Raw genomic sequence first — 24,603 nt, forward strand, 5'->3', positions numbered from 1 at the left:
CTTCAAACTATGGGTTTTTTTTGCTTTTTAGTATGACTTGTAATTGTTTTTTTGTGTGTGTGGTTTTTTTTTGAAAGCTGGAGATAATGTACTGGTAAACAGGAACTTTGGTAAGTAGGCTTTTCCGTGGTGATGCGGTGATAAGGTGTGGGGTGGGGTGGAAAACATTCTGTAGTCCTATGATTAGGTCTCAGTCTTAGTGAGCTTATGCCTCTGGACTATAAACTTCACTAATGCTTCTTAATCTTCCCTTCATCACCCATTCGTGGGACAGGATGACTAGAGTGGATGTAATCGGGTATTTACCTTCCCCCAGGTAGGTTAGGCTTTGATAAAACCCCAGTAGACTTTGGTAAAATAGTTTCTCTAGAGGACAGACTTTGTTAGAATGCTCTGGAGTATTTCAAAATGGTTACTTTTCTCCTTCTTCTGCTGGAAGTACAAGGGAATTTTTCTCCAGTCTTCACTGTGAGAACCTGGTAGAGCTCCTGGAGGTAAAACTAACAAAATGCATGTGGTCCCTTCATGACTTACTGCCCCACACTGGAGTTTTTAACTTTCATGCAAGTCTACACTGAGTCTCCAGCGATTCGTTAATTACAGTTTAAGGTTTCCTACCCTGACACTGTTTTCCCTTTGGGGGTTCTATTTGTGAGTTTCCATTCCAGTAATTTGTCATTTTCTGTACCTGCCTGACTGCCTCTCCAGTTTTGAGGGCCATGCTTTGCCCTGTGACTTCACTTTGTAAGCAATCTAAAAATTGTTGATTTTTTCAATTTATTCAGCTTTTTATTTGTTGTTAAGACCAAGTGGTGACTTCTAAGCTCCTTACACACTGGACCAGAAACTGGAAACCCAACACAACGTTTTCAAGGTTTGTCCATGTTGTAGATATACGAGTATTTTATATCTTTTCAATGCTGAATAGTACTGCATAATAATAATGTTCACATTCCACATTTTGTTTATTCATTCAGTTGATGGACATTTGGGTTGTTTTCACTTTTTGCCTTATGAATAATGATGCTATGAATATTTGTATTCAAGTATTTGTGTAGACATATGTCTGCATTTTGTTTGAATATGTAGCCCCAAAGTGGAATTGCTGCCCTTTTTTATTTTAATTGTATTAAATGTGTTGAGGTTCGAGTCATGATTAATTATGATAAAAGACCATATTTACTTGAAAAGAACATGTATTCTGCAGTTTTGTGTTACTGTGTTGTATGTATTTTAATTAGATCAAGTCTATTAACCATGCTTCTTAAATCTGTATTTTTATTGATGAGGGTGGGTGGGGTGGTTTCGTTTGTTTAATCAGTTCCTGAAAGAACTGTGTTGAAATTCCACGCTTTATAAGTTTGTCTTTTTCTCTTTTTTGTTCTATAGTTCTTGCTTTATATATTGAGAATATATTAAATACATATATATCTAGAATTTTTATTTATCCTTGAAGAATTGAGCCTTTTATCATTACGAAATGCTCCCTCTTATCTCTAATAGGCTCTTAGTCTATTTTGTCATGTACTAGTGTACTTATACCACCTTTATTTTGTTTTATGTTTGCTTGGCATATTGTTTTCTGTTCTTTTATCTTCAACATTTCTGTATCTTTATAATTAAAAGGTATCTCTTGTAAAGCATATGCAGCAGATCTTGTGTTCTTATCCTATGTGATAATTTTTGTATTTTATCTTTTATATATTATGTAATTACTGATGTGTTTGGGTTTAAACCTATCATCTAAATAATTGTTTGTTATTTGTTTTATCTATGTTTTTTTACTTTCTATTCTTTTCTGGATTAATGAAGTATTTTTTAATCTCTTATTTCCCCATCCTTAATTTATTATTTATACCTTTTTTTACCTTTATTTATTGACACTACCAGAGATTACAACAAGCTCATTGAATTTTTAATATGTTTATTTTGCCTTCAATTTTAAAGAATATTTTTACTGAGTATAGAATCCTAACTTCACAGTTATTTTCTTTCAGTATTTGATGATGTCATTCCATTTTCTTTTGGATTCTATCATTCTTTTTGAGAAATATCTATCTTGTTGATGAATCTTTGAAGTTATGTATCTTTTCTTTTTTTTTTTTAAATTAAATTTATTGGGGTGACAATTGTTAGTAAAATTACATAGATTTCAGATGTACAATTCTGTATTACATCATCTATAAAGCCCCCCTTACCCTCTGGCAACCACTAAACTATTGTCTGTGTCTATGAGTTTCTGAAAACAACAAAAGAACAAGACAAACAAATGAGAAAAAGTTATGTATCTTTTCCTTTGTTCATTTTAAGATTTTTCTCTTTGTCTTTTTTTTTTTTTTTTTTGCTCCATTTTTATTATGATGTGACTCCGTGTGACTTTCTTTGAAGTAATTCTGCCTGACATTTTTAATACTTCTTTAATCTGTGGCTTGATTTTTTAAAATCAGTTTTGGAAAATTCTCGGTCCCTGTGAGCTAGTAAATCCATCCACTGAATTGATACTTTTTATGGATTTTGCTGAAATTTATTTATGAATTAATTTTGGAAACTTGTTTTTTCCTAGGAAAAAATGTATTTTATCCAAATATCAAATTGTATTCCTTGAGTGGCTTTTCACTTAGCTGATCCTTTTATTTTTGTCTCCCTTTTTGTTATTTTCTGTTCTTAGTTTAAAATTTAATTTATTCTACTTTCTTTAATTTATCTTATAGTTATTCTTTTGCTTTTTGAGTTCAATTTATTTTTTATAAAAATTATAAAAAGAAAAATTATTTTTAAGAATTTATTTAATGCTGTAAATATACCTATAAGAACTACTTTATGAATCCAGAGGTTTTCATATATAGCACTTTCTGTGTCATTTAATATCTTCTTATTCTTGATGTTTTTTTCTTAAACCAATGAGTTTAGTAGACATGTATTTGGTTTTTGGTTTTCAGATATATGAATGTTTATGGACTACATATTTATTGTTGATTTATAAGTTTTAAAAAATCAAAAGCAGAATTTATTTTTCTATCAAATCCCTAATCTACATTCCAGCCAATGGATGAAGGGTTAATAAAGCCCCATGTAGACTCTTGATAAAAACAATGTAACTTTCTATAGGGAAAAAAGAAAATATCCTAGACGTTTTTGAGCAGATGAAAAAATGTTCTTATTTAATGGATCTGTCCTTTCTTCTTTTGTTTATTCAAACGTTCCCTTCCTGCTGTGACTTCTACACAGATGAGGCACCAATAGTAGTTTTGCAGCTGCACCAGCAATCCTATCTCGGTGTCACTCTGTGGTTTGATAACTGAGAACCATGATATGATTTACGTTTATAATGCCTCAAGAACAATTGAAAAGGTCTGGATTAAATTGTTCAAAGCTTTACTGAACATCTACTATTTACTGGGCACAGGATAGACATTGGGGAGTAATTCTGCTGGTTCTGAGAAACATAAATGGTGCTTAAAGAGGAGTTACCTTCCTAAGTGGCAGGAGGATGTTTGCTGGGGGGTTAAGAAAACCAATTTCTTCTCTGTCTATGCCACCTGGGGTAGGTATGAACTCAGGTCTTGGGAACAGATGCAATGCTCTCTCTTCTGACAGGTGCTGCCATGGAAGACCCGAGAACAGTTTCTAAACAGCTATGGAATTTGCTCCAAACTCCACACAGTGATGTGTCTCAAGCTCTGGGTCGTGTGGCCAATGCATGAAATCGTCACTGAAGTTCCCATGCAGACCACTCTGGTGTGCTCCAGGATATCAGGTACTATGCAGAAGAAGTACACAGGAAAACGGTCCTCCCCTCTCGGCCTTCCCAGGGAATCTCTCCAGCTGCTCACTCCAAGGTGGAACGAAGGAGACATTAGCTGTCACTTATGTGCCAACCACCGTGTTCATGTACTGAACCTGACTAGACAGTCTGGTCACTCCCACAGAGCAGAAGTTGGAGTTCCGGATTTTCCCGGTGGCCATGATGGCAAGGATTGCAAAGGCATTCTGCTGATTAAATGTGACCTTTACTACCTTGATGCTCTCATCATCCACAAAGACTGAATGAAGAAACAGGAAGAAAACCAGTAAACCAGATGCCAGGAGAAGAGCAGGATGGACAGGAGAACATACTGCTCTGTTCTCTGAGGGCGCAGTCTCTGATCACTGTGTGGGGTCAAGCCCACCTCCCCGTTTATTGTGCTGTTGTAATGTAGCCTGTCCTTTGACATGTGACACTGTAATGCTATCTCACCTGGTGAACTCCACATATGGGAAGTAAGCAATGACTTCTTCCTGCTCCTGCTCAGCCTGCAAATCCTCCCCATTGTCTTCTTTCTTTTCTTTGCAGAAAAGGGGGACAAGCAGAGTTAGAAGGTCGGGGCCCCATGGCTGTGATGTGCCACTTGTGTCGTGTCCTACCCGTTTGACCCTCAGAGATGCACACATCGATTTATAACTTAATTGCATTTTGCTCACAGAACCCAGTCTATATAAAACTAATGTTTAAAAATGTGTTGGGACTTAGTATATGGCCAATTTTTGACAATGTTCCATGGGCACTTGCAAGGAATGTATGTTCTCTGTTAGCTGGCTGTAGGGTTCTGTCTATATATTTACCCAATAAAGCTTTTTAATTCTGTTACTCAAGTATTCTTTATGCTTACTATTTTTTTGAAAGGGGGAGTCAATCATTTTTTGAGAGAACCGTGTTAAACCTCTCCCCCAAATCTAATTTCTATTTCTCTTAAGGTACATACCCCACTTTCTTATAAATCTGCCAGCATTGTTTTATATTTTTTGAATCTGTGAATTTAGATACATACAAACCCATAATTTTAATATCTTCCTGGCAGATTGTTTCCTTTTATTAAATTGTGGTGACCTATCTATCCTGTTATCACCTGAATTTTCACTTTTTCTTATGTTAATATTGCTGCCTTAGATTTCTGTGGTTTAGCCTTAGCTAAGTATGTTTTTCATTACTTAATTTTCAACTGTTTGATTTGATTTTATTTTAGATCTGTATCCTGTAAGAAGCATATAATTAGATTTTATTGTTTTTCAATGTGGTAACCCCAGTGTGTGTATATTTTGTTAAGGGTAGTGTGATTATTGATATAGTTGGATCTATTTCTACCATATTGGTTTTTTTTTACTTCTATTTAACAGCTTTTTTTCTTAAAGTATTTTTCCCTCCTGTTTTCCATTGATATGATAAAGCCAACTTATTCACTTATTTTAAAAGGAAATGTATTTTGTTGCTTTGTAACTTATAGATGTTTTCTATTCTTTTCATAATTACCTATACATCTTTAGCATCCTTAATGAACTGTAAATTTAATAATTTTTCTACAAAGTTTCTAGTTATTCAGTATTTCTGTCTTCTTCCTGACCACATCAAGGACCAAAGAAAACCTCGATTATCTATAGGACTTTCACCCATGTAATTGATATTACCCCTTTTAAGACCCCTAAATTAATCATTATGATTTTATTAATTTAATAGGTAATCAAATTTATTAGCATGCTTTATAAATTTCATTACCATTTTATCTTGAATGTCACACATTTCCTCCAGTCCTCTTTTCTTCTGGCTAAAATACAACCATTAATAGTTTGTTTTAGCGAATGTGAATGTTCTTCATTTTTGAAATTCTGAAAATTTCTCTATTTCTGTCTGATTTCAGAGAGTAGTTTAAGTGGATGTAATGGTCTAAGTCCAAGTAATTAATGGAAAAAGTTCAGTCTTTTCAACAAATGGCACTGAAACAATTGAATGTTGCCATGCAAAAACATAATCCTCAACCTTCTTTTCACCCTTTATAAAAAATATTCAACTCAAATTGGATCATACACTAAATATACAACCTAAAACTATAAAACTTATTTAAAAAAAAAAACATAGAAAAAATGTTTGTGATCTTGGATTAGACAAACTCTTAGCTAGGATTTAAATGCCTTATCATAAACTAGATTTAATAAATTAGATTGCGTAATATGCTGCTTGAAAGACACCGTCAATAAAATGAAAGATAAACCTCACGCTGGGAGAAAACATTTGCAAAATAGCTATCTGATAAAGACTTCTACCCAGAGATACAGATGGCCAATGAATATATGAAAAGATATCATCATTAGTCCTTTGGAAAATTTGAAGTAAAACCACAACTGGATAGCACCTACCAGAATGACTAAAAATTTAAACTAAAACAACAACTGGATACACACCTACCAGAATGACTAAAAATTTAAAACTGACCGTACCAAATGTTGCCAAGGGCAGGGAGCAACCAGAACTTTCATACACTGCTGGTAAGAATGTAAAATGGTACAGCCAATTGGAAACACTCTTTGGAAGTTTCTTACGAACATACAACTACTTCTCCTCAGTATTTATCCAAGAAAAAGGAAAACATAGATCCACACAGAGACCTGCAAGGGCATGTTTATAGCAACTTTATTTATAAGACCTCTAAAGTGGAAACAACCTTAATGTCTATCAACTAGTGATAGGTAAATTTTAGTACACCCATAATTAAACACTAATCAACATTATAAAGAAACAAACTACTGATACCCGAAACAACATGGAAGAATCTCCAAATTATTATGCTAAGTTAAAGAAGCTAGACATAAAAGGCTACATACTGTATGATTCCATTATATGGCATTCTGGAAAAGATGGAACTGTGTAGGCAGAAATCAGATCAGTGGCTGCCAGCGGCTAGGGTTGGGAGAATGAGTTGCTACAAAGGGACACACACACACACACACACACACACACATATATAGTGTGTATCCACGAAGAGATCTAGTTTAAGGAATTGGCTCACATGATTACGGAGGTTGGCAAGTCCAAAATCTGCAGAGTCTATGTCCCATTTTGAGTCTGCAGGCCAGCAGGCTGCTGTAAAACCAAGAAGAGCCCGTGTCCCAGTCAGAAGATTGTCAGGCAGGAGAATTCTCTCTTACTCAGGGGAAAATCAGCCTTTGATTCAATTCAGTTTTTCAACTGATTGGGTAAGACTCACCCACATTGGGGAGAGCAATCTGCTTGACTAGTCTATAGATTTAAGTGTTAATCTCACCCAAAAACATCCTCACAGTAACACCCAGAATAATGTTCGAACAAATAACTGGTCACCATGTAGCCCAGTCATGTTGACACATAAAATTAACCATAACCTCTTCATAATAATATTAACACTACTAGTATATTAATTACATCCACTGATTTTTTTGTTGTTGTTATTATATTGTATCAAACCAACCTGGTATTCCTGGAGTAAACCTACCTTTATTATGATGTAGTGTTTATTTTAGAATTACTGAATGTAGTTCGCAAATATTTTATCTAGTATCTTTGTATCTGTTTTCAGAATTATGTTGACTAGTGATTTTGCTTTTTTTGGTCCTGTCCTCATGTGTTTTGGTATTAGAGTGTTCTAGCTTCATAAAATGAGTCAAGGATTTCTGACTGTCACTAATGTTATATTTTTTTCACATGTTTTAAAATTTTGATTGTTAGGCTTATTTTTCAGTGGGTTTTTATTTTTGTCTTCTCACTTTTCTGCCCACCTGCCCACAACCTACCCAGCCAGCCCTTCCCTGACCAGCTTCCACCTGAACTTTGGGATTCCATTGTGGACCAGATTTTATAATGGCAGTTTGGGGTTTCTGTCCTGTAGTGACCTTGGGGACATCCATGCCATCAAAAGGCCAGTATGTGGCTAGGTTCAGTTTTTGACTGGAAGTTGGGTCTCCAACTCCACTTTTCCAGACTTTCATTCTTCTAAAATCTTGGTCTCCAGGCAATGGGAAGCCATGGTTTCTTTCTTTCCGGGTTTCCACTCCACGTCCTGACTGCAAGCAATGTGCTTAGTGCCAGTCGCCATCTGTGTGTTTGCATCTTGGGTTTACCCAGCAGGAGCCAAACTCCCTGCTGATTTTAGACAAAGAGCCCAGCAGATCAGAGGCTTCTAGCAGTTTTTCTTCTGCTTCTGTTGAGCCAGACGTCACTTTTTAGAGTGCTATTTTTATCCCTTATCTGTCATGGCTCTGTGTTCATAGCTAGAGGATGGATCAGAGCATGAACTCACTGAGCTGTCTTGTCCCGAACTCTCTTTCCTATCTTTCTTATTTTCAATTCACTGCCTTGTTACACAGGGATTTAAAAGGGTATTTTACTTCATCACACTGACACAATGAATCAAATTGAGCAGATATTCTTACCACCCCAAGCGACAATTGAGCAAAACCAGAAACGAAGCGTTCAAGTGCCTCAGCTCAGGTTTCGTGAATGAATCGTTACCTGCAGAGCCCGGATGCCCACAGGGGGCTCCAGAGTCTATCCCATTTTAGTTTTCAGGTCACTCTTCCCACCAAGAGAAATAGAAATCACCATTGTATTTGTTAAAGTCCCCTTGCCCAAATATTCAATGCTTATGATACCTTGGACATTTTGTGATTTTCCAAAGAACAGTACCAGAGGTGAAAAGGTCTGATCTGCTATCACAACAATGATTTTAATTTAGATGCTGTCATTCACACTTCCTCCTCCTACTTAGCTTTCTAGTCCAAATGTCTGTGCTCCAACATTCCATCAAGTTCAGCTCGACTCAATAAATGTTCACTGGGGTTGTCATGCTCAGACACCACTAGGTCTGGTCTACAGCTGGCCCAGAAAGGGGTGTCCTTCCAATCATGGGTAGATGAGTAACCAGTTATCCAATCAAGAAGTAATCTATGAATTCCTTTGTACATGCCAGGCTTCTCACTGGTCAAAATAGAGGATGGAAAGGCAAATCAGTTCACAGAGCCTGTCCACTCCACGGGAAGAGCCAATGTGGTCATTGATTACTGATGTGTGAGGTGGAAAATAAAGCATGGAAAATGAACTACGTAAGGACAGATGAAGAGAGTTAGATTAGACCCAGCGATCAGCCTGGAAACTCTTGTTAGATTCCCGGCAAACACTGATACCTGCTGGCCTTTGGTAGGGGCTTCAGAAATGTAGAGAAGAATGATCCTGAGATCACTGGGGGGCAAAGGACCATGGTCAAATGTGATACCCTGGTGCTGTTAGAACCCTCACAGCAGTCCCCAACAGGGAGGGAAGATCACTTTTCCCAAAAAATCTTTGTGTGTGTTGGTAGGAAGGAGGTTGGCAAGAGAAGGGGATGGGCATTTTAGCTCTACTCTGCGAGGTGGGCAAATTTGGATATACTTTTGATTGTGTGCCCTACACCCTGCCCGTATAGAAACTCAGTAAATACTGAATTGAATTCACTAGTCATCAAAGAAGAAATTCACTTCTTAAGAAAAATGTCAAGGAAAGAGGTGGAAGTTCAGATTAGGACGTTAGTTCGAATAAGGATTCAGTCTGAAAATTAAGGTTGTCATCAAAATCTTTTCACTGTCTACACATTTTGCACTTAAGGGTATTTTGGAAATTGCTTTCCTAAAGATTTCTTTTGGATACATTTCCTCTCATCATCCTTTGAGTCATGCCAGACACTACCTCTGATTTCTTTACTTATTCATTCAATCCCTGTGGAGAACTGCAACAACCCACATTAATCCAAACCAACAGAACAAAGGCCCTGGTTGAGATAATACAGAAACCATGAAACTGGCGGTGGACAGTCATGTTTCTAAAAAGTGACCTTCGAGCACATTCCCAGAAAAGCTGCCTGCACTGGTTTTAAACTCAGGCTTGCCAATGTCCTTCCATTTCAGGGAATCCAGCCACAACAGTGCTTCTGTGTTATCAGGAATTGGAGCTACACCAAAATAGTATCGCACATGCAAGGAACTGAAGAGATGCTAATCTCATCCCTGCATCTCCTTGTTTCTGGCTGCCTAAAACACCCCACATACTGTTACCTTTGTGATTTTAAATCCACAGCATTTAAAAGAATTATACATATGTCTGCGTGAACTGAATGACTTGGGTTTAAAAAACAACAACGTAAGGGCAATGTTTATATTCAAATGTCAAACATTGTATGTGTAGATTTAGTGTTTTTTCTTAGCCACGAATAACATTCCAGACTGTAATTAATGTATCCATGTTCCTATCAGTGCAGCCTTATTCCAGAACAAAAAGGGGTGGAGAGAGCTGGGGGAGCAGGGGGAGGAGGGGAACCAAGGCTATTTCTTTGGGAAAAGCTTTCTTAATTGGATTTGTGCTCTTTTCATAACAAGGTGAAGGTTGTGCTATGTGTCAAATGCAAGGACAGCTGTGATGCCTGAATCTGTGAGTCCATACCCAGCTGCATTGTGTTTCTTGGGTGACTCGAGGGTACCAAGAACTAACGCAAACATCCCAAGACTGGTCAGAGGCAGCTTAAATGACTATTTTAATAAACAGTCTTGCTGTCCACCAGTCGAGCAACGCTTGGTGGCATTTGATGAGCACAGTGCATAGCAGAGGCCCATAGAATTGATGCTATGTTTCATGGGAAAGATAGTCTTTGCCTTAACTCAACAATTCCTAACGTGGCCAACTAGAAATCACTTAGCACATGGGGGTGCCTAAATCTCCTGAATTGCAGATAAAATGTTGCGCATGGGTGCATTTGTTTGGTGGGGGGGACACCATAGCTTTTCTCGCATTCCGAAGGAGAATCCTGAAAAATTAAGAACTGTCGGTCTAAAAAGATAAACAGAACAGACACATCTGACACAGCCAAAAAACACGTGCAAAACAACAAATTTTCAAGGACAAAACAATTCAGTGAGGCAATGAGCTCCTAGGTGTGCAAAGGGAAAGAACAGCCAGCTAAGGGGCTTTGTGGAAAGTGGGTCCTAAAAGGGAAGGGCCTAGAACAGAAGAGACAGACTTAATTTCTACAAGACCAGACAGGATGCTCAGTAAGTGGGACTAGTTCTGCGTCTTTGTCAGGGAGAGTGTGGAGTGGTGGGGCCTGTGAAAAACTCCAGTCTACACTTCTGTGAAAGGGTCTAATGCCATCCACTCCTGCCATTGTTGCTGCACCAAAGGTGGGACAAAGTTTCAAGATCCGTTGACCTTTTTTTTTTTAATTAAAGTTTATTGGGGTGACAATTGTTAGTAAAGTTACATAGATTTCAGGCGTACAATTCTTACATCATCTACATATCACATTGTGTGTTCACCACCCAGAGTCAGTTCTCCTTCCATCACCATATATTTGAAGGATCTATTGACTTTTGAAGTGAAGTCAGAAATCTAGATGTTTAGTAGGAGAGCTCTCAGTGTATGAATCTTAAAAATGAATTCAAAGTTGAAGCAAACCAACAGACCCTAATCCTGGAGGCTCAGAGCTGGCCAGCGGGCCCTCATCGCTGACTTTTGCTGTAAGTCTGGGATTTGAAAGAGTCCTGGGCCTGAGTTAGAAGTCAGTCATCAACCTGTGGTTTGTAAAACTGGAAACGGGTTAGTCCCCTTGGAGAAGGTTCTGGAGGGGGAAAAGGTGGACTGTGCGCAGGGAACTGAGTGCCTCTTCAGATGACCTGAAAGCTCAGAGGAGCAGAGCAGTGGGAAATGAGGCCTTGGAGCTGGCATGACCTGTAGGCCCCCAGCAGGCTGGGGGCGATTTCTCTGGAACAGGAGAATGCCAGGAGACTGTAGCGTTTGGGAAGATGCCTCTGTGTGCAGGACTCCCAGCCAAAGATGAGTCCTGGGAGGAAACTGAGACAGGCCTCTGTGACCAAGTGAGTCAGATGGGGAGATGTTGGCTAAGGAAGGGAGACAGAAGAGCTGAGGGCCCCAAATGGCCATCAGAGATGACATGGACATGTCAAGTCGTCTGTGTGGGATGGTGACGGAGCTGTGGACAACATTGGGGAGATGGGGCATGACACCCCAGGCGGGGCTCTCTTCCATCAGTCTGCACCTCATCACTTGTCACCAAGGGGCCTGGATGGGGACTTCTGTGGCCTCCCTCCTCTTTGTCCTTCTCGTGGGAAAGAAGTATTGTGATTTTAGCACACTACTGCACCCAGACTATGTTCTGCTGCTACTGTAAAAAGGGTGTTTGTCTTACAAGTGTTTCTCCCTGAGAAAGACAGTTGCTCATGGGGACAGAAGCCATGGGGTAAGGGGTCAAAAAGCAAGAAGGAAGGGGGCCAAGGGGCAGGGAATGTCCCTAGATGAATACAGGGGTATCTGGAAACTAACTGAATGGCAGCCAGAGGGAACAGCAAAGAAATATCCACATGACCACGGACTCCGCCAAGAGGACCAATTCTTACACTGAGAATTGGTCCTTTCTGGTGACAGAGACTTTCTTTCTCCAGTCGTGTGTGAACACTATGAGGACATAAGTAGGCCACCCGAGTTACGAGTTGAGATTTGGGATTTTCCCAGTGAAGATAAACTCACTGGAAGGATCAGGGGCCCATGATTGCCAACCCTTACCCAAGGGACAGTCCCTAGTGACGGGACTAACAAAAATGGAGATGGTAGAGGAGTCAGAGAAAGAGAAAAAAAGAGAGAAATGACCCATGGGCTTGTGCACTGCGGCTCTGTTGTTATAATTATTTAAGATCAACCATACCTGAGTGATGGGAAGAGGTGAGGATGAAAGAGGAGACCAAGAAGGATGAGGAAGAGAAAAGAAGAAACCATTTCATCATTACAAAGAGAAAATGTGGACAACAGCATCATCACAATAAAATAATTCATCACGTGTGGGGTGGAGAGAACCAGGAAGAGAAATGGAACACCACCACTCACATAACACTTCACCTTTTTGAAAATGCTCCCATACACGCTGTCTTCACAATACCTGGGTGACAGGTGGGCAGGCATTGTTTCACCCTGATGAGGAGACAGTGATCTCCACAGCTGGTGTGGGATTCTTCGTGCATGTTTACCTGGCCTAAGAGTTGTTACTAAAATGGCTCCACATCTTTATAAAACAAGTCATGAGGATGTAATACACAGCATGGGGAATGGAGTCAATAATATGATAATAACTATGTATGGTGACAGATGGTGACTAGACTTATTGTGGTGATCACTTTGTAAGGTATATGAATGTCAAATCATGTGGTACACTTGACACTAATATAACATTATATGTCAACTATGATTAAAAATAAATTTACGAAAAAGAATATTTACTAAAGCCACACCGAAAATTATTTCCTAAAGAAATTATAACATGTGGAGAAGGAAAATATAAGACAAGAATAACATAAATGATAGAAAGGAATAAATAAATTAAACTGTTGAAAGTTTTTTAAAAAGCAGGGGGTGGCTACACATACATTTGATAGAACAAACATTTTGCTTCAATCCATTATCCATTCTCCCTCCTGGTGGAATCTTTTGTGGAAAGGTGGGCAAACGATAGCACATTGATACAGCATGACCCTGAGAAGGGAGAATCCAGGGGATTTTCAGATGAACTTTATGTATTATTTTCCTGAATATTAAAGCACATAGAGTTATTGCAGAGAAAGGGGGGGGGGACAGAATAGTATAAATAAGAAAATAAATCTCACCACTAACAGACAATATGAAATCTGTGGTGTGTTTTCTTAGTCTTTTTAAATAATGCATAGAATCCTGTATGTATAATTTAGGGTCCTGTATTTTTCATTTAACATTATAATATAGGAAACCCTCATGTTGTGACAAATTATTTGCACACATTATCTTAATGATTGCATATAATAACCCACTATACAGAATGACAGTCTATCACATGTACCGTAATTGAACTGTTTTTCTGGTTTGAGACACTTAGATTCTAGGTATGTAAGTAAAACTACAAAGAACTTCTCTACGCCTAAAGCTTTTCTATACTTCCGATCCTCTCCATAGAATGGGTTTCACACAATGCAATGGCACATCAAGGCTATGGACAATTTAGGACTTTCCAAAGTGGCTGCATGGGTTCCTACTAGCACCCATGGTGCAGGAGAAGGCCAGCTCCGCCTTTGCCGGTAGGGCAGAGTCCTAGAATGTCACATCCGATGGGCCCCTCCCTTTGAGGCCCAAGGAGAAGCGATGGGCCAGGGAAGACCATGGGGTCTGAGAAAATTTCTTGCTCTAGGTCGGGAACCTTCCTCTGCTCCCCTCCTGCAGACCACTAGCCTAGACCTTATTCCCAGCGCTTTCACTGAACTGTCATTTGGGAATTCCCTGTCTCACTGTTGCTTCCCAAGCCGGTGGGCAGGTGCTGTGGAATTTGCCCGAGGTCGCCTGGGCCATTGCGCAGTGTGCCCCTCATGGCCAGAAAGACTGTTCTCGCCACCCAAGGACTTTGGATGACAGGTGCAAAGCGTGGGTGGCTCCAGCGACTGACCTGCGTGCAGGGACCCCGCAAGTCTGGTCCTCAGCTTCAGCCCACGTCAGGGCCGACAGGCACTCAGTAGGTGCTCAATAAATGCCAAATAAGACAGTGACTGCAACTCGGGTGCAGGATGCAGCTAAAAGGAGTCTGCGGGGTTTTGAAAATATGGGAAGCTATCGTTTGAAGCTCTTTGCAGGGGTACCTGTCCCGGCGTTTGGCCCAGGGTGGGGCCCCCCATCGTCCTTCCCCTTAGCAGCAGCACCTTCTTGCCTGCGGACGCCGAACTCCCCCAGGAAGGTGGATCTGTCTGTCTGTCTAGAAGTTCTAATACGAATTTTCTGCCGGCCCTGAGCCTACCCAAAGTGATCCAAAGTGCTTGGCAGGATGCGGGGGGCTGTGAGGGGGCGGCGAGGCTGGCCTGGGGTCGCTGGGGACGCGCGGGGAGGGGCGGGGCGACCGCTTGCTGGGGAGGCCCCGCCCTCCCTGTTCGGCGTACTTGGCTGCAGAAGGCGCCGCCAGGGGCTCGGCTGTCGGTATCCTGCGCTCTCCAGGTGCGGATCCCGCTACCCACCCGGCTCTCTCGGCGCCCCAGACCCGGTAAGTCGAGGGCTTCTGCCTCCGGGCCCCTTGCCCGGCTCAAGGGTGCCCCAGTCAGGCGAACCTAAAGGGACTCCAGGGACCTGGTCTCAGCCCACCGGCGAGCACGGGGAGACCCCAGGCAGGAGTCGCGGCTACCCCTGTCGTGGGAGACTGGACAGATGGCTCAGCCTCAGGCCTCTTTCCCTCTGCCCTCTTCCCCTACTGGAGCTCATGCATAGAAACTCATCTCACCACCAGATAACTACAGCATTTCTCCGTTATTAGTGAATTACAGACGTTCTTGTAGAAAATTTGGAAAATACCTAAAAGCATCCAAAGAAAACAAAAACCTCCCCAAATGCCAGTCCCCACCTGGTTTCAAAGACCTCCAGCTCAGGCAGTACACACGGGCCTCAAAGAGAAGTTGTCGTTTTTGACCAGGAAGGTTCTGGGGCCTTGGCATCTTTCCGGGGAAAAGGCATGGGACACGGAGGACATTATTGATATCTAATCTTGATTATAGTGATTAGGGGAAATGTGCAACTTGCCAAAGAAAGTTGATCCAGTAGCAGCCGTGTGTATGTGCCCAATCCGTCACGTCTTGCATTGCCCCCCACCCCGATTTTTCAGACTGCTACATGTGAACTGACAGTATATTTTTGAGTCCACATTTAGGTAAGGAAGGAGCTCTCAGCTCCATTAATGAAGGGCCTTGTCAGTAACCACGACTGTCATTTATAGTCACCGTGATGGGCAACTTGGCTGTGATCACGCTGTTGCTTTGATCCATGTGTGATGCCTGAGTGGCCAGAAAGCACCTTGACTCTGGTTTGTGGATTTCTAATGATGGGGCAGAAACCTGCTGTTTCTGTCTGTTTCATGCTCCTCATCAGTGGTGAGCTGAGGATGGGTCTGAGGAAGACATTCTGAGCTTCTAGAATATTCAGGTATGTTTTGCTTTTGATAGGCTGTTATCAAAGTAAATTGTTTTGAAAAGAAAGTACACTTTGAAGACATCAGAGAGACTCACTCCTGTCATCTCAAGTGTCTGCAGGCAGGGCTGGTGGGACAGTTTCTGGGTGGTTTGGGTGTTCTGGTAGGTGAATGGAACATTTATTCATTCATGCATTCATGCATGCCTGCGTCCTATGAATTTTTATTTTGCTCCGACCATAAACCAGACACTGTTCTGGACCTTGGGATATAAAGGAGAACAACACATGCAAAGATCGCCACCCGAAAAAGCTTACATTTCAGTGGGAAAGACAAACAACAAACAATGAACATAATAAATTTTAAAAACTGTATTATATTAGCAGGCGATAAGTAACTAGGGCAAAAGGAAAGCAAGACATAGGTTCCCGGGAGTGAGCGAGGAGAATGAAAATTATGCTATATTATTAGCAATTACTGACTGCCTTAAACCTTTTTAGGAATAAGCTGGATTGCAGATACATATATAATGATATTGATCGTATATTTTTAATATGCGAAATAAATAATACTAATAAAATAAATAATATAAAAATGGTTTACATTTTATTGTATAAAAATATGCTCTATAGGAAGAGGTTTTCATTTGGTTATCCCCCAGTTTCTCTCCAGAGTGTATTATACTTTATCATTTGCTCTCATGTCTACAGTGCAGTTGTCCTGAATCTAACACTTTGCATTCTCATTTACTCTGGCAAATCCGTGTTGAAACACTCTGGGTGCTGGAGTGGGGACAAGCTGAACTCCTGGAAGGAAATGCCCAGGCAAGTCAACCAATTATTACAATACAAGTAAGACAAGGTGCTATGAGGGGTCACAGAGGGTTGGGATCACTGGTGTGGGGTTCACACACAGGTTGGCATAGGAGTGGGCTTGCCAGTAGAATCTTGACAAGCAAATATGGTGGTCAGGCCTCTCTTGCAGAGACAGAGGAAAGCCTGGGGTTTGTTCCATACCTCACAAAACCCTGTGGTGTAGTCGGGGTAGATTCCATTATTCCCAGTTTTCAGATGAGAAACTGAGACTCCCAAATTAATTTGCTGAAAGTCACAGTCTGTCTGGCCTCGTTCTACGTGACTTCAGCATTCCTCCAGAGTCTGGGAATCCTACTGTCAGTCAAAATGCTCGTCCTTTTTCTCATGTTGCGTTTGACTGGGTCCCTCTCAACACCTCACTGGTTCGCATTTCCCTCCTTCACACTCTGAAACCCCCTCTCTATCACCTATGGAGAGGTCTTGGAAGCTCCTGGTCCAATGAGCAGACTCACCCCATGCCCAGCAGGGTGGCAGCCCTTTTCATGTGGAGGACAGTCAGATGTGCCTCTGTGCAGGTTTCATCCCGATTCCTTGAGACCCTGACCACCTTAGTGACTCACTGCCTCTCAGGAGAGGTCAGGTGGGAAGACCAAGACCAAGCCAGCCAACTGCCCAAAGGCTTTGGGGACCCCTGTTGGCTCCTTTTCTGAAAGGAAGTAACTATATCTCCAGAATTTGGACACAGTGTTGTAATACTGACGCAGCTGACAAATTGCTTCTAAGGAAAATTGGCTCATTGGATTCTTGACTCAATATTGATTCTTGACTCAATAAAATTGTATTCACCCATATTAGGTTTATCCATAATTGTTTTTACCCTGATTCTGCTTCCTGAAACAAATAAGGCCTAATGATGATTTCAAGACCTGATGCTCTTTCGAGGAAATGCTTAAGGAATGCTGTGAGGAATGATAGGAATGTTATCTGCCTAGATAAGGAAGCTAAGGTCCAGGGGATCGTGTGGTTTATCTAGGACTGAGCTGGAACTCAGATCCCTGAGCTCTGAATCTGACATCCCCCCTCTCCTACTCACCCCCAGAATCTGCCCCTCTCAGAAGAAAGCTTGGCCTGTCCAGTAATTGCTTAAGAAAGAATGAGAGGTGGCAATGCTGGGAAATCTGTTCTAAGAGCTTTTAGGCTGTTATCAGTGTGGAAGAAATGTAGAAGGCTGGTGTGTGCCAGGACAGTGTGACGTCATCCGCTGCCCCCTTCTCCTCTGGGGGCCTTACAGAAGCAAGGCCCAGGTCGGGGGAGGCCCAGCTGGTGTCCATTTACAGCTGTTAGCTCAGCTAGCAGCCCAGAGCCCTATATCCTGAGTGACTTCCAACAGCTCTGGGTCTAAGATTTAAAGAGAAAAAAAAAACATTGTGCTAAACTTGACTGGGGGCAGTGTCTGTGCCTCATGAAGAGTCTCAAACCCAGGCAGAAGCAGAAATTTCTAGACACTTCCCCCCCTTTCTGGGCCCTATAAGGCCAGTTTGAGAACGTTCAGCCAAAGTCTAAGCATCAAACTGGCTGTTTTTAGAGTAGGACCTCCCTGGTTCCTGCTGTGTCTGCTGCCCCAGCCCCCTATTCACTGTGCAAGGTACAAAAAACCTGTGGTGTCCAGGGGGAGAAGAACCTTTTTTGTCTCCAGGGGGAGAAGGGGTCTCCTATGGCATATTTAAATCAGAAGCCAGTCCCCGTTTGGGTAGACCCAGTTTTACAAGCAGCTGGTTCCTCAGTTCCGTTGAGCCTAAATAAGAATCCATTTCCTCTCTGCAAAGACCTGAGAACTCCATTTTCTGTGCTAATAAAATGTGAGTCCATGGCTAAATGATTCAATTTTAGATGTATTTTTGATAAGACATGACCTTGGGCTAGGCAGCGCTCCTCTGTGGAGCCCTGTGTTCTGTAGGTTGAAATCGTTGGATCAGTTGCTCTCCAAGTCCACTTAAGTCCAACAGTCTAAACCAGTGGCCACTAGGTAGCATTTTGTCCTTACAACAGAAGTGAACTTGGGGAATGGGACATAGGCCCCCAGCTGACATGCAGATGGGATATGTGCCGTTTACACCACGCTGACTTTTAGAGGACATTTCCAAACTCATTTTGAGACTCATTACACAAAAGCACCATGTGACCCAATATGTAGACCTGGTGGGGCACAGAGAGCATTTAGCAAAATCCATACAAGAAATTAAGCGTAAAGTAAGAAACGGATTATTCGTTAAAGTTGTGGACTTGTCATTTGAAAGGCAGTTAATTAACTTGACTTTTCTGGCCCAGCATAAAGCTCTGACAGGCTCGTCATAATTTAAGATGCCAGCATGAGTTAGGATGGGGCAGCTGAGGATATACTAAAGACTTGAGAATTTCTCATGAGATTACATCAGGGACGTGTAAACCCAAAAAAAGAAAATCTGAAAAACAAACGAGATGGGACAATTATGCTATGAAATCATGTTTCTCTTCTTATAAAATCTCCCCCAGTATCCTGCAGCTTAAAAGACTGATTAGTCTGTTTCCTAAAGTCCCACACCATAGCCCAGTGGTTCTCAGTCTTGGCTACAAGTTAAGATCACCTGGGAAGCTTTGAAAAGTCCCAGTACCAGAGCGGAACACTGACCAAGGCCATCACAGTCTTTGGAGGGGGGATCCAGGCATTGGTGTTTTTTTAAAGCTCCCAGGTGATTCTAGTAAGTCATGCATCTAAGAACTTGTTAGAAATGCAAATTCTCAAGCCCCACCCCAGACCTTCTGGATCAGAAACTCTGAGAGTGGAGGGAGGCAGCGATCTGCATTTTTACAAGGTGATTCTTAAGGGTGAGCAAGGCTGAGGATGGTTGGCCCGGTGGGTTTTCAAAGCAGATGTTTCTGGTTGCCTCCTCCAGCCACTGAGAAGTCCATCTGGTTTTAAGTAACAGATCTTCTCGGTCAATTCACCAATGTGAATTGATTGCAGAAGTTCCCCTTGAGGTGCTGTGGGTTCTAAACCAATTTACCTTTGGACGTTGCATGCCATAATTCTAGTCTCACGTGGTGCTGAAGCGATAAGGACACTCTAACAGTAATTGGTGGCAGGATTTCTTGCCAGTTGTGGTCATTCTGGGTTTTTGGAAGAAAATTAAATTATTCGCTCAAGGCCTGTTTTCTGGGGCAGGGTTCTATGTATTCATAAGTGGTTTCCAGTCATTTACAAAGAAAATATTGGCCATCACATTTGGAAAGGTCAGCTGTCCAGAGCCCCGTATCTTGAGTGATTTCTAGCAGACCATCAGCTCTGGATCTAAGGTTTTAAGAAAAGAAAAAAAGTTACCAAGTGATTCCTATAGAATGGGGCAAAATGCTGGTTTTGTATAAGCGTCTGTTGCAGCTTAGCCTCTGACAGATCTCTGGGCACAGACTCAAAAGCCCCAGAGGTGTCAGGAAAGCCACAAACACGTGTATTTCTCATTCCCGACTGCTTCTCCACAACGTAAAGAGAGCCAGTGTGGTCAGCCAAAGGAGAGCCAAACCTCAAACCCCAAATCCCTGGCTGCTGTTCCTTAATGAGGTGGAAAAGCCAGCACCCTGACACTCGGGACACTCAGTAGGCACCACTGTGTACCTCTCACTACGTACCTGGTGAGTGATCCAACAGCTGAAAATGGTGCTGTTTCTCCTTATTGGCCACAGGGAGAAACTTGGGACTGAGCTGGCCTGAGGAACCTGGCCAGGGTCGTGTGGCCGCTGCAGGGTCAGAATCCAAACCCGGCAGAAGGTGTCATTCTAACATCTTGAGTGCTCTCTGCTCCTCCCCGCAAAAGATGCCAGGCTGTGGTTCTGGGAGGGACACAGTTGTCCCTCCTCAAAAGGGACTTAGCTACAGCTGTGTAGGCAGCTCATGGCATCTGTTGATTAGATCAGTGGGCCATGAAGAATCAGACCCTGCCCGTCAAGAGGTATTAAGAAGTTCAAGGACAGCCCCTGTGTTGCTATGTGCCAGGCAGCCCCCTAGGAGGGCTGCAGGGACAGGGAAGGAGGACAGAGATGACAGCCATGCTGGAGTCCACAGGGGCATAGTGCCCTTCACGGCTGTGGTGTGTGTGGTGCTAACCCAGCCCCAGGCATCAGAGAGGCTTCAGGGAGGAGGTGAGAGCAGAGCTGAATTTTAAAGCATGGCGAGGCACCATTTAGGAGTTTCGTGAGCCAAGAAAGAGGGGCAGCCATCTTTGGAGACGGGCAACGATGTGACGATGTATACGGGGTTCCTCAAGTGGCCAGCAGGGGTCTAGGCCAAGTGGCAACAGAGGACCAGGAGAGGGAGGCAGGGCCCCTCCTATTTAGGACTGAAATCCATGTTGAAAATGGGGTGCTTCACCCTAAAGGTGGGGAGGAGCCAAGGAAAGCCTTTGAGCTGGGCACTGACACGACAGGATTTGCAGTGAGGGTGACTCCAGTTTGGCTCACTGAGTCACCCAGCTCACTGCGGCGTGAGGCAGGCTCTTCTAGGAAGGTCAGGTGTTGGGTTTGAGGAGCCTGGGGATGGCCAAAGGTAAATGAGTCCTTGGCAGGTCACTGGACATACTGTTCTGGTGCTCGGGGGGCACCTGGGGTCATGGCCATGTGCGTGAAGCTGAAGGAGCAGGTGCAGTGACCAGGGCGAGGGTGGATGGAGAAGAGACGAGGGCTGGCCGTAGAATTCTGGTGCAGCAGCATTTCAGAGATGGATGGAGGAAGCGTGCCCAGGGGAGGTGCCACGCGTCCTCGCCTGGCACTGGCTTCACTACAGGTTGGAAAATTAAGCCAGTTCTACAAAGAAGTAGCTCTAGGTCTAATCTGGAGGTTTCTGAGGCTGACATTTGTCCTGGGCAAGACAAGGTGTGACGTCACAGTCCCCATCCTAGCTGGGGAAGCCTGAGCACCGCCCCCCAGCAATGGAGATTGAAATTTCTCTTCCCACAGCAGTTCTGCTACAGAGTATCCTCCCAAACACACTTTTCACCCTAGTCCCAGCAGCCGCCCCAAAGGTGCTGTACTCAACTGCTTTGAAGGTCCTGAGAAATGAGTAAAACCACTTAAGTCTGATCGGCTCCTGGTGGCCCTTCCGTGTTGAGTTTGGAGTGTGGCCTCATCACCTGGTCCTGAGGATTTTGTTTCCCAGCAGGTACTGTGGGTAGAGGCCAGCATTTTCTCAAACAAAAATGAATAAAACCTGGCTTAGCTTATCGGTGATCCCAAGGCCACCTAGATGGGGGTTTCAGAGCACACGAACCCCCCGACAGAATGCCAGAGCTAACTTGGACAATTCCCAGGCCTGTTATACGGGATAGTGACATCCAGATTAAAATGGTAGGAAACCTGTCACCTTCTACTTGGCCCATGAGAGCCATGCAGGTGGGGGCGGGGGGCAAAGAGGAGGCACACAGAGCATAGGCTGGAACACTGGCCCCTGAGGGGTGCACTCGACGTGAAATCTCACAGAATCATCCCGGAGGCTGCCATGTGCTAGGGAGGGCTTTCCATCCAAACGATGCTCCCTGGTGGAACAGACCACCCATTGCACGTCACCTCCTAAGATGCCTGACAGCACCTCGGTCTGACCAGCAGTAGAAACCACCAGGCAGTCGCTGTATGAAATGGGTGATTTTCCTGGGTCCCTTGGAGGATAACGACGAGGCTGTTCCTCGCCCCATTGTTTAGGGAGTTAGTGGCACGTCAGTGTCCAGATGTGGGGGATGGGCAGAGAGAAGTGGGTGCGTATCACGGGCACCTTGCACAGTGGGGATTAAAGGCATGCAGTACACAGAGCAACACATGTGGGCCATAAAGTCACAGGGTTGAGGAGAAAAGGAAAGACAGAGGGAGATACATAACACGATGCCATTGACAAAATGTGTTAGTCTGCCATAACAAAATATCATAGACTGGGGGCTTAAACAACAGAAATATATTTTCTCTAAGTTTGGGAGGCTGGAAAGTCCAAGAAGAAGATTCCAGCAGGGTTTGATTTCTGGTGAGAGCTCTCTTTCTGGCTTGCAGACAGCCACCTTCCCAAGGTATCTTCACTTGGCAAAGAGCTAGATCTCTCTTCCGCCTCTTATAAGGCCACAGTCTTATTGGATTAGGGTCCCACATTTATGACCTCACTTAACCTTAATTGCGTCCTGAGGACCCTGCCTCCAGGTACAGTCACTTTTGGGGCAAGGACTTCAACGTATGAATGGAGGGTGGGGGACACAACTTGGTCCTTAGCATATAAATTAAAATGTACACGTACAACACAATGTCTATATGAGAGGAACTCCTTCTGGTGGTCACTTAAGGAGGTAAGTGATGGGAGTGTTGAATAGAAAGAAAAGGGAATCAATTTATCAATTGATCAAGAGAGGGTGTTATGCAGACCCAAGGTGGCACATACCGTGGACTGAGATTTAAAAAAATTGTGCGTGTGTGCGTGTGTGTGTGTGTGTGTGTGTGCATGCATAGGTGCGGGTTTTGACATACTCTGATTCCGGGTTGCACTTTTCTTTTAGAAAGTTTGCCTGGGAAGTTCGCTCTCCGGTAGTGGAACCTTGAAGTCCAGGATGATCCTGTCCAACACCACGGCCGTGACACCCTTTCTGCCCGAGCTGTGGCAGGGGACAGTTCCACAGGGCAGCAACACGTCTGGCCTGGCCCGCAGGTCCCCTGCTGACAGTGACGGAGAGCTGGAGGCTCTCTACATCCTCATGGTGCTCGGCTTCTTCGGTTTCTTCACTCTGGGCATCATGCTGAGTTACATCCGCTCCAAGAAGCTAGAGCACTCCCACGACCCCTTCAACGTGTACATAGAGTCCGACACCTGGCAGGAGAAGGACAAAGCGTACTTCCAGGCCCGGATTCTGGAGAGCTACAGGGCATGTTATGTCATTGAAAACCAGCTGGCTGTGGAACGACCCAACACACACCTTCCTGAGATGAAGCCTTCGTCGTGACCCCACAGCTGGTGAGACCTGGACAAAGCCTACTCGACAAGCTGATTTTTCTAATCCTTTGCCTCTTACACTCTTTATTGTATGGATACAATTGGAGGTTTTTGCTACTGTAAGGGGTGAGGGATGGATCAATAACATTATTTCTCTAAAATCACATTCCTTCTGTAATGGACTGTCAGCTGTTCAGCAAGATGTGTCCCTGCCTTGTTAATTTTAGCAGAAGCCCTGAGATCATGGCCTCTGAGAATAAGAGCTGTATTTCCCAGACTCCCTGCAGCTAGCGAGGCCACGTGATGAAGTTCTGGCCAGTAGAAGTGGGAATGATGGGGGTAATTTCCAAGTGATCCTTGAAAAGGAAAGGATGTATCCTCCAGATCCCTTTCTCCTGTCCTAGTGGCTGGGGCATGGATGAGGTGGCAAGCCAGTTTTGACTCTGGAACCCGACAGTACATTTATAGATGGCAGAGCAGTAAGAGTCTGGGTCCCGGGGCGATGCCACAGGACAGGGTCTCCCAACTTTCCTGGACACACACCAGCTCAGACTTTATAGGAAAGAAAAACTAACTCCAGTCTTCCTTAAGCCACTGTTATTTTGGTTTCTGTTAAAGTAGCAGACTCAATATCCTAACTAATATACTTCCCTTATAGGACTGAAACCAAAGGCATTATATTTCCACGTTTGTCACAAGCCCTTTCTTGTTACAGGACAGTACTCATATCAATTCGACCCTCACTACGTGGCTCTGTTCTCCTCTTCCTTCCTGCCTCCCTCTTCTCCTGTGTGCCTACCTTTCATGAATCCCTACCGCCAAACACATATACAGACACACACACAGAAACACACACAGATACACACTCGCACCCACAGATGCACTTGTGCACACAGAGAGACACACACACATGCTCACTTCCAACTCATGTATCCCAGTCTCAAAGGAACTCACTCCCTACAGAACTGAGACGCAGGAGAAAAAAATCCTGGTTTCAGAATGAAAGCTTCTCAGC

At 43.2% G+C, this 24,603-nt stretch overlaps 1 protein-coding gene and 1 pseudogene across 2 annotated transcripts; one reads left to right on the forward strand and one right to left on the reverse strand.

Annotated features, from left to right (window-relative positions):
- Positions 1-3,627: 3,627 nt before the first annotated feature.
- On the reverse strand, positions 3,628-4,807 carry LOC109446652 (transmembrane protein 106C; annotated as a pseudogene).
- Positions 4,808-14,749: 9,942 nt separating this feature from the next.
- KCNE1 (potassium voltage-gated channel subfamily E regulatory subunit 1) lies at positions 14,750-23,754 on the forward strand. Of its 2 annotated transcripts, XM_074325674.1 has the most exons (3): positions 14,777-14,870; positions 15,594-15,799; positions 23,158-23,754. In XM_074325674.1, exon 3 carries the CDS (start codon positions 23,209-23,211, stop codon positions 23,596-23,598), a length of 390 nt encoding a protein of 129 aa, XP_074181775.1. In that variant the 5' UTR covers positions 14,777-14,870; positions 15,594-15,799; positions 23,158-23,208; the 3' UTR covers positions 23,599-23,754. The 2 variants fall into 2 exon arrangements, with proteins under 2 accessions (XP_019585826.1, XP_074181775.1); XM_019730267.2 differs by lacking the exon at positions 15,594-15,799 and having other exon boundaries at positions 14,750-14,870.
- Positions 23,755-24,603: the final 849 nt, after the last annotated feature.

This window comes from Rhinolophus sinicus, linkage group LG01 (assembly GCF_036562045.2).
Source record: "Rhinolophus sinicus isolate RSC01 linkage group LG01, ASM3656204v1, whole genome shotgun sequence".
NCBI lineage: Eukaryota > Metazoa > Chordata > Mammalia > Chiroptera > Rhinolophidae > Rhinolophus > Rhinolophus sinicus.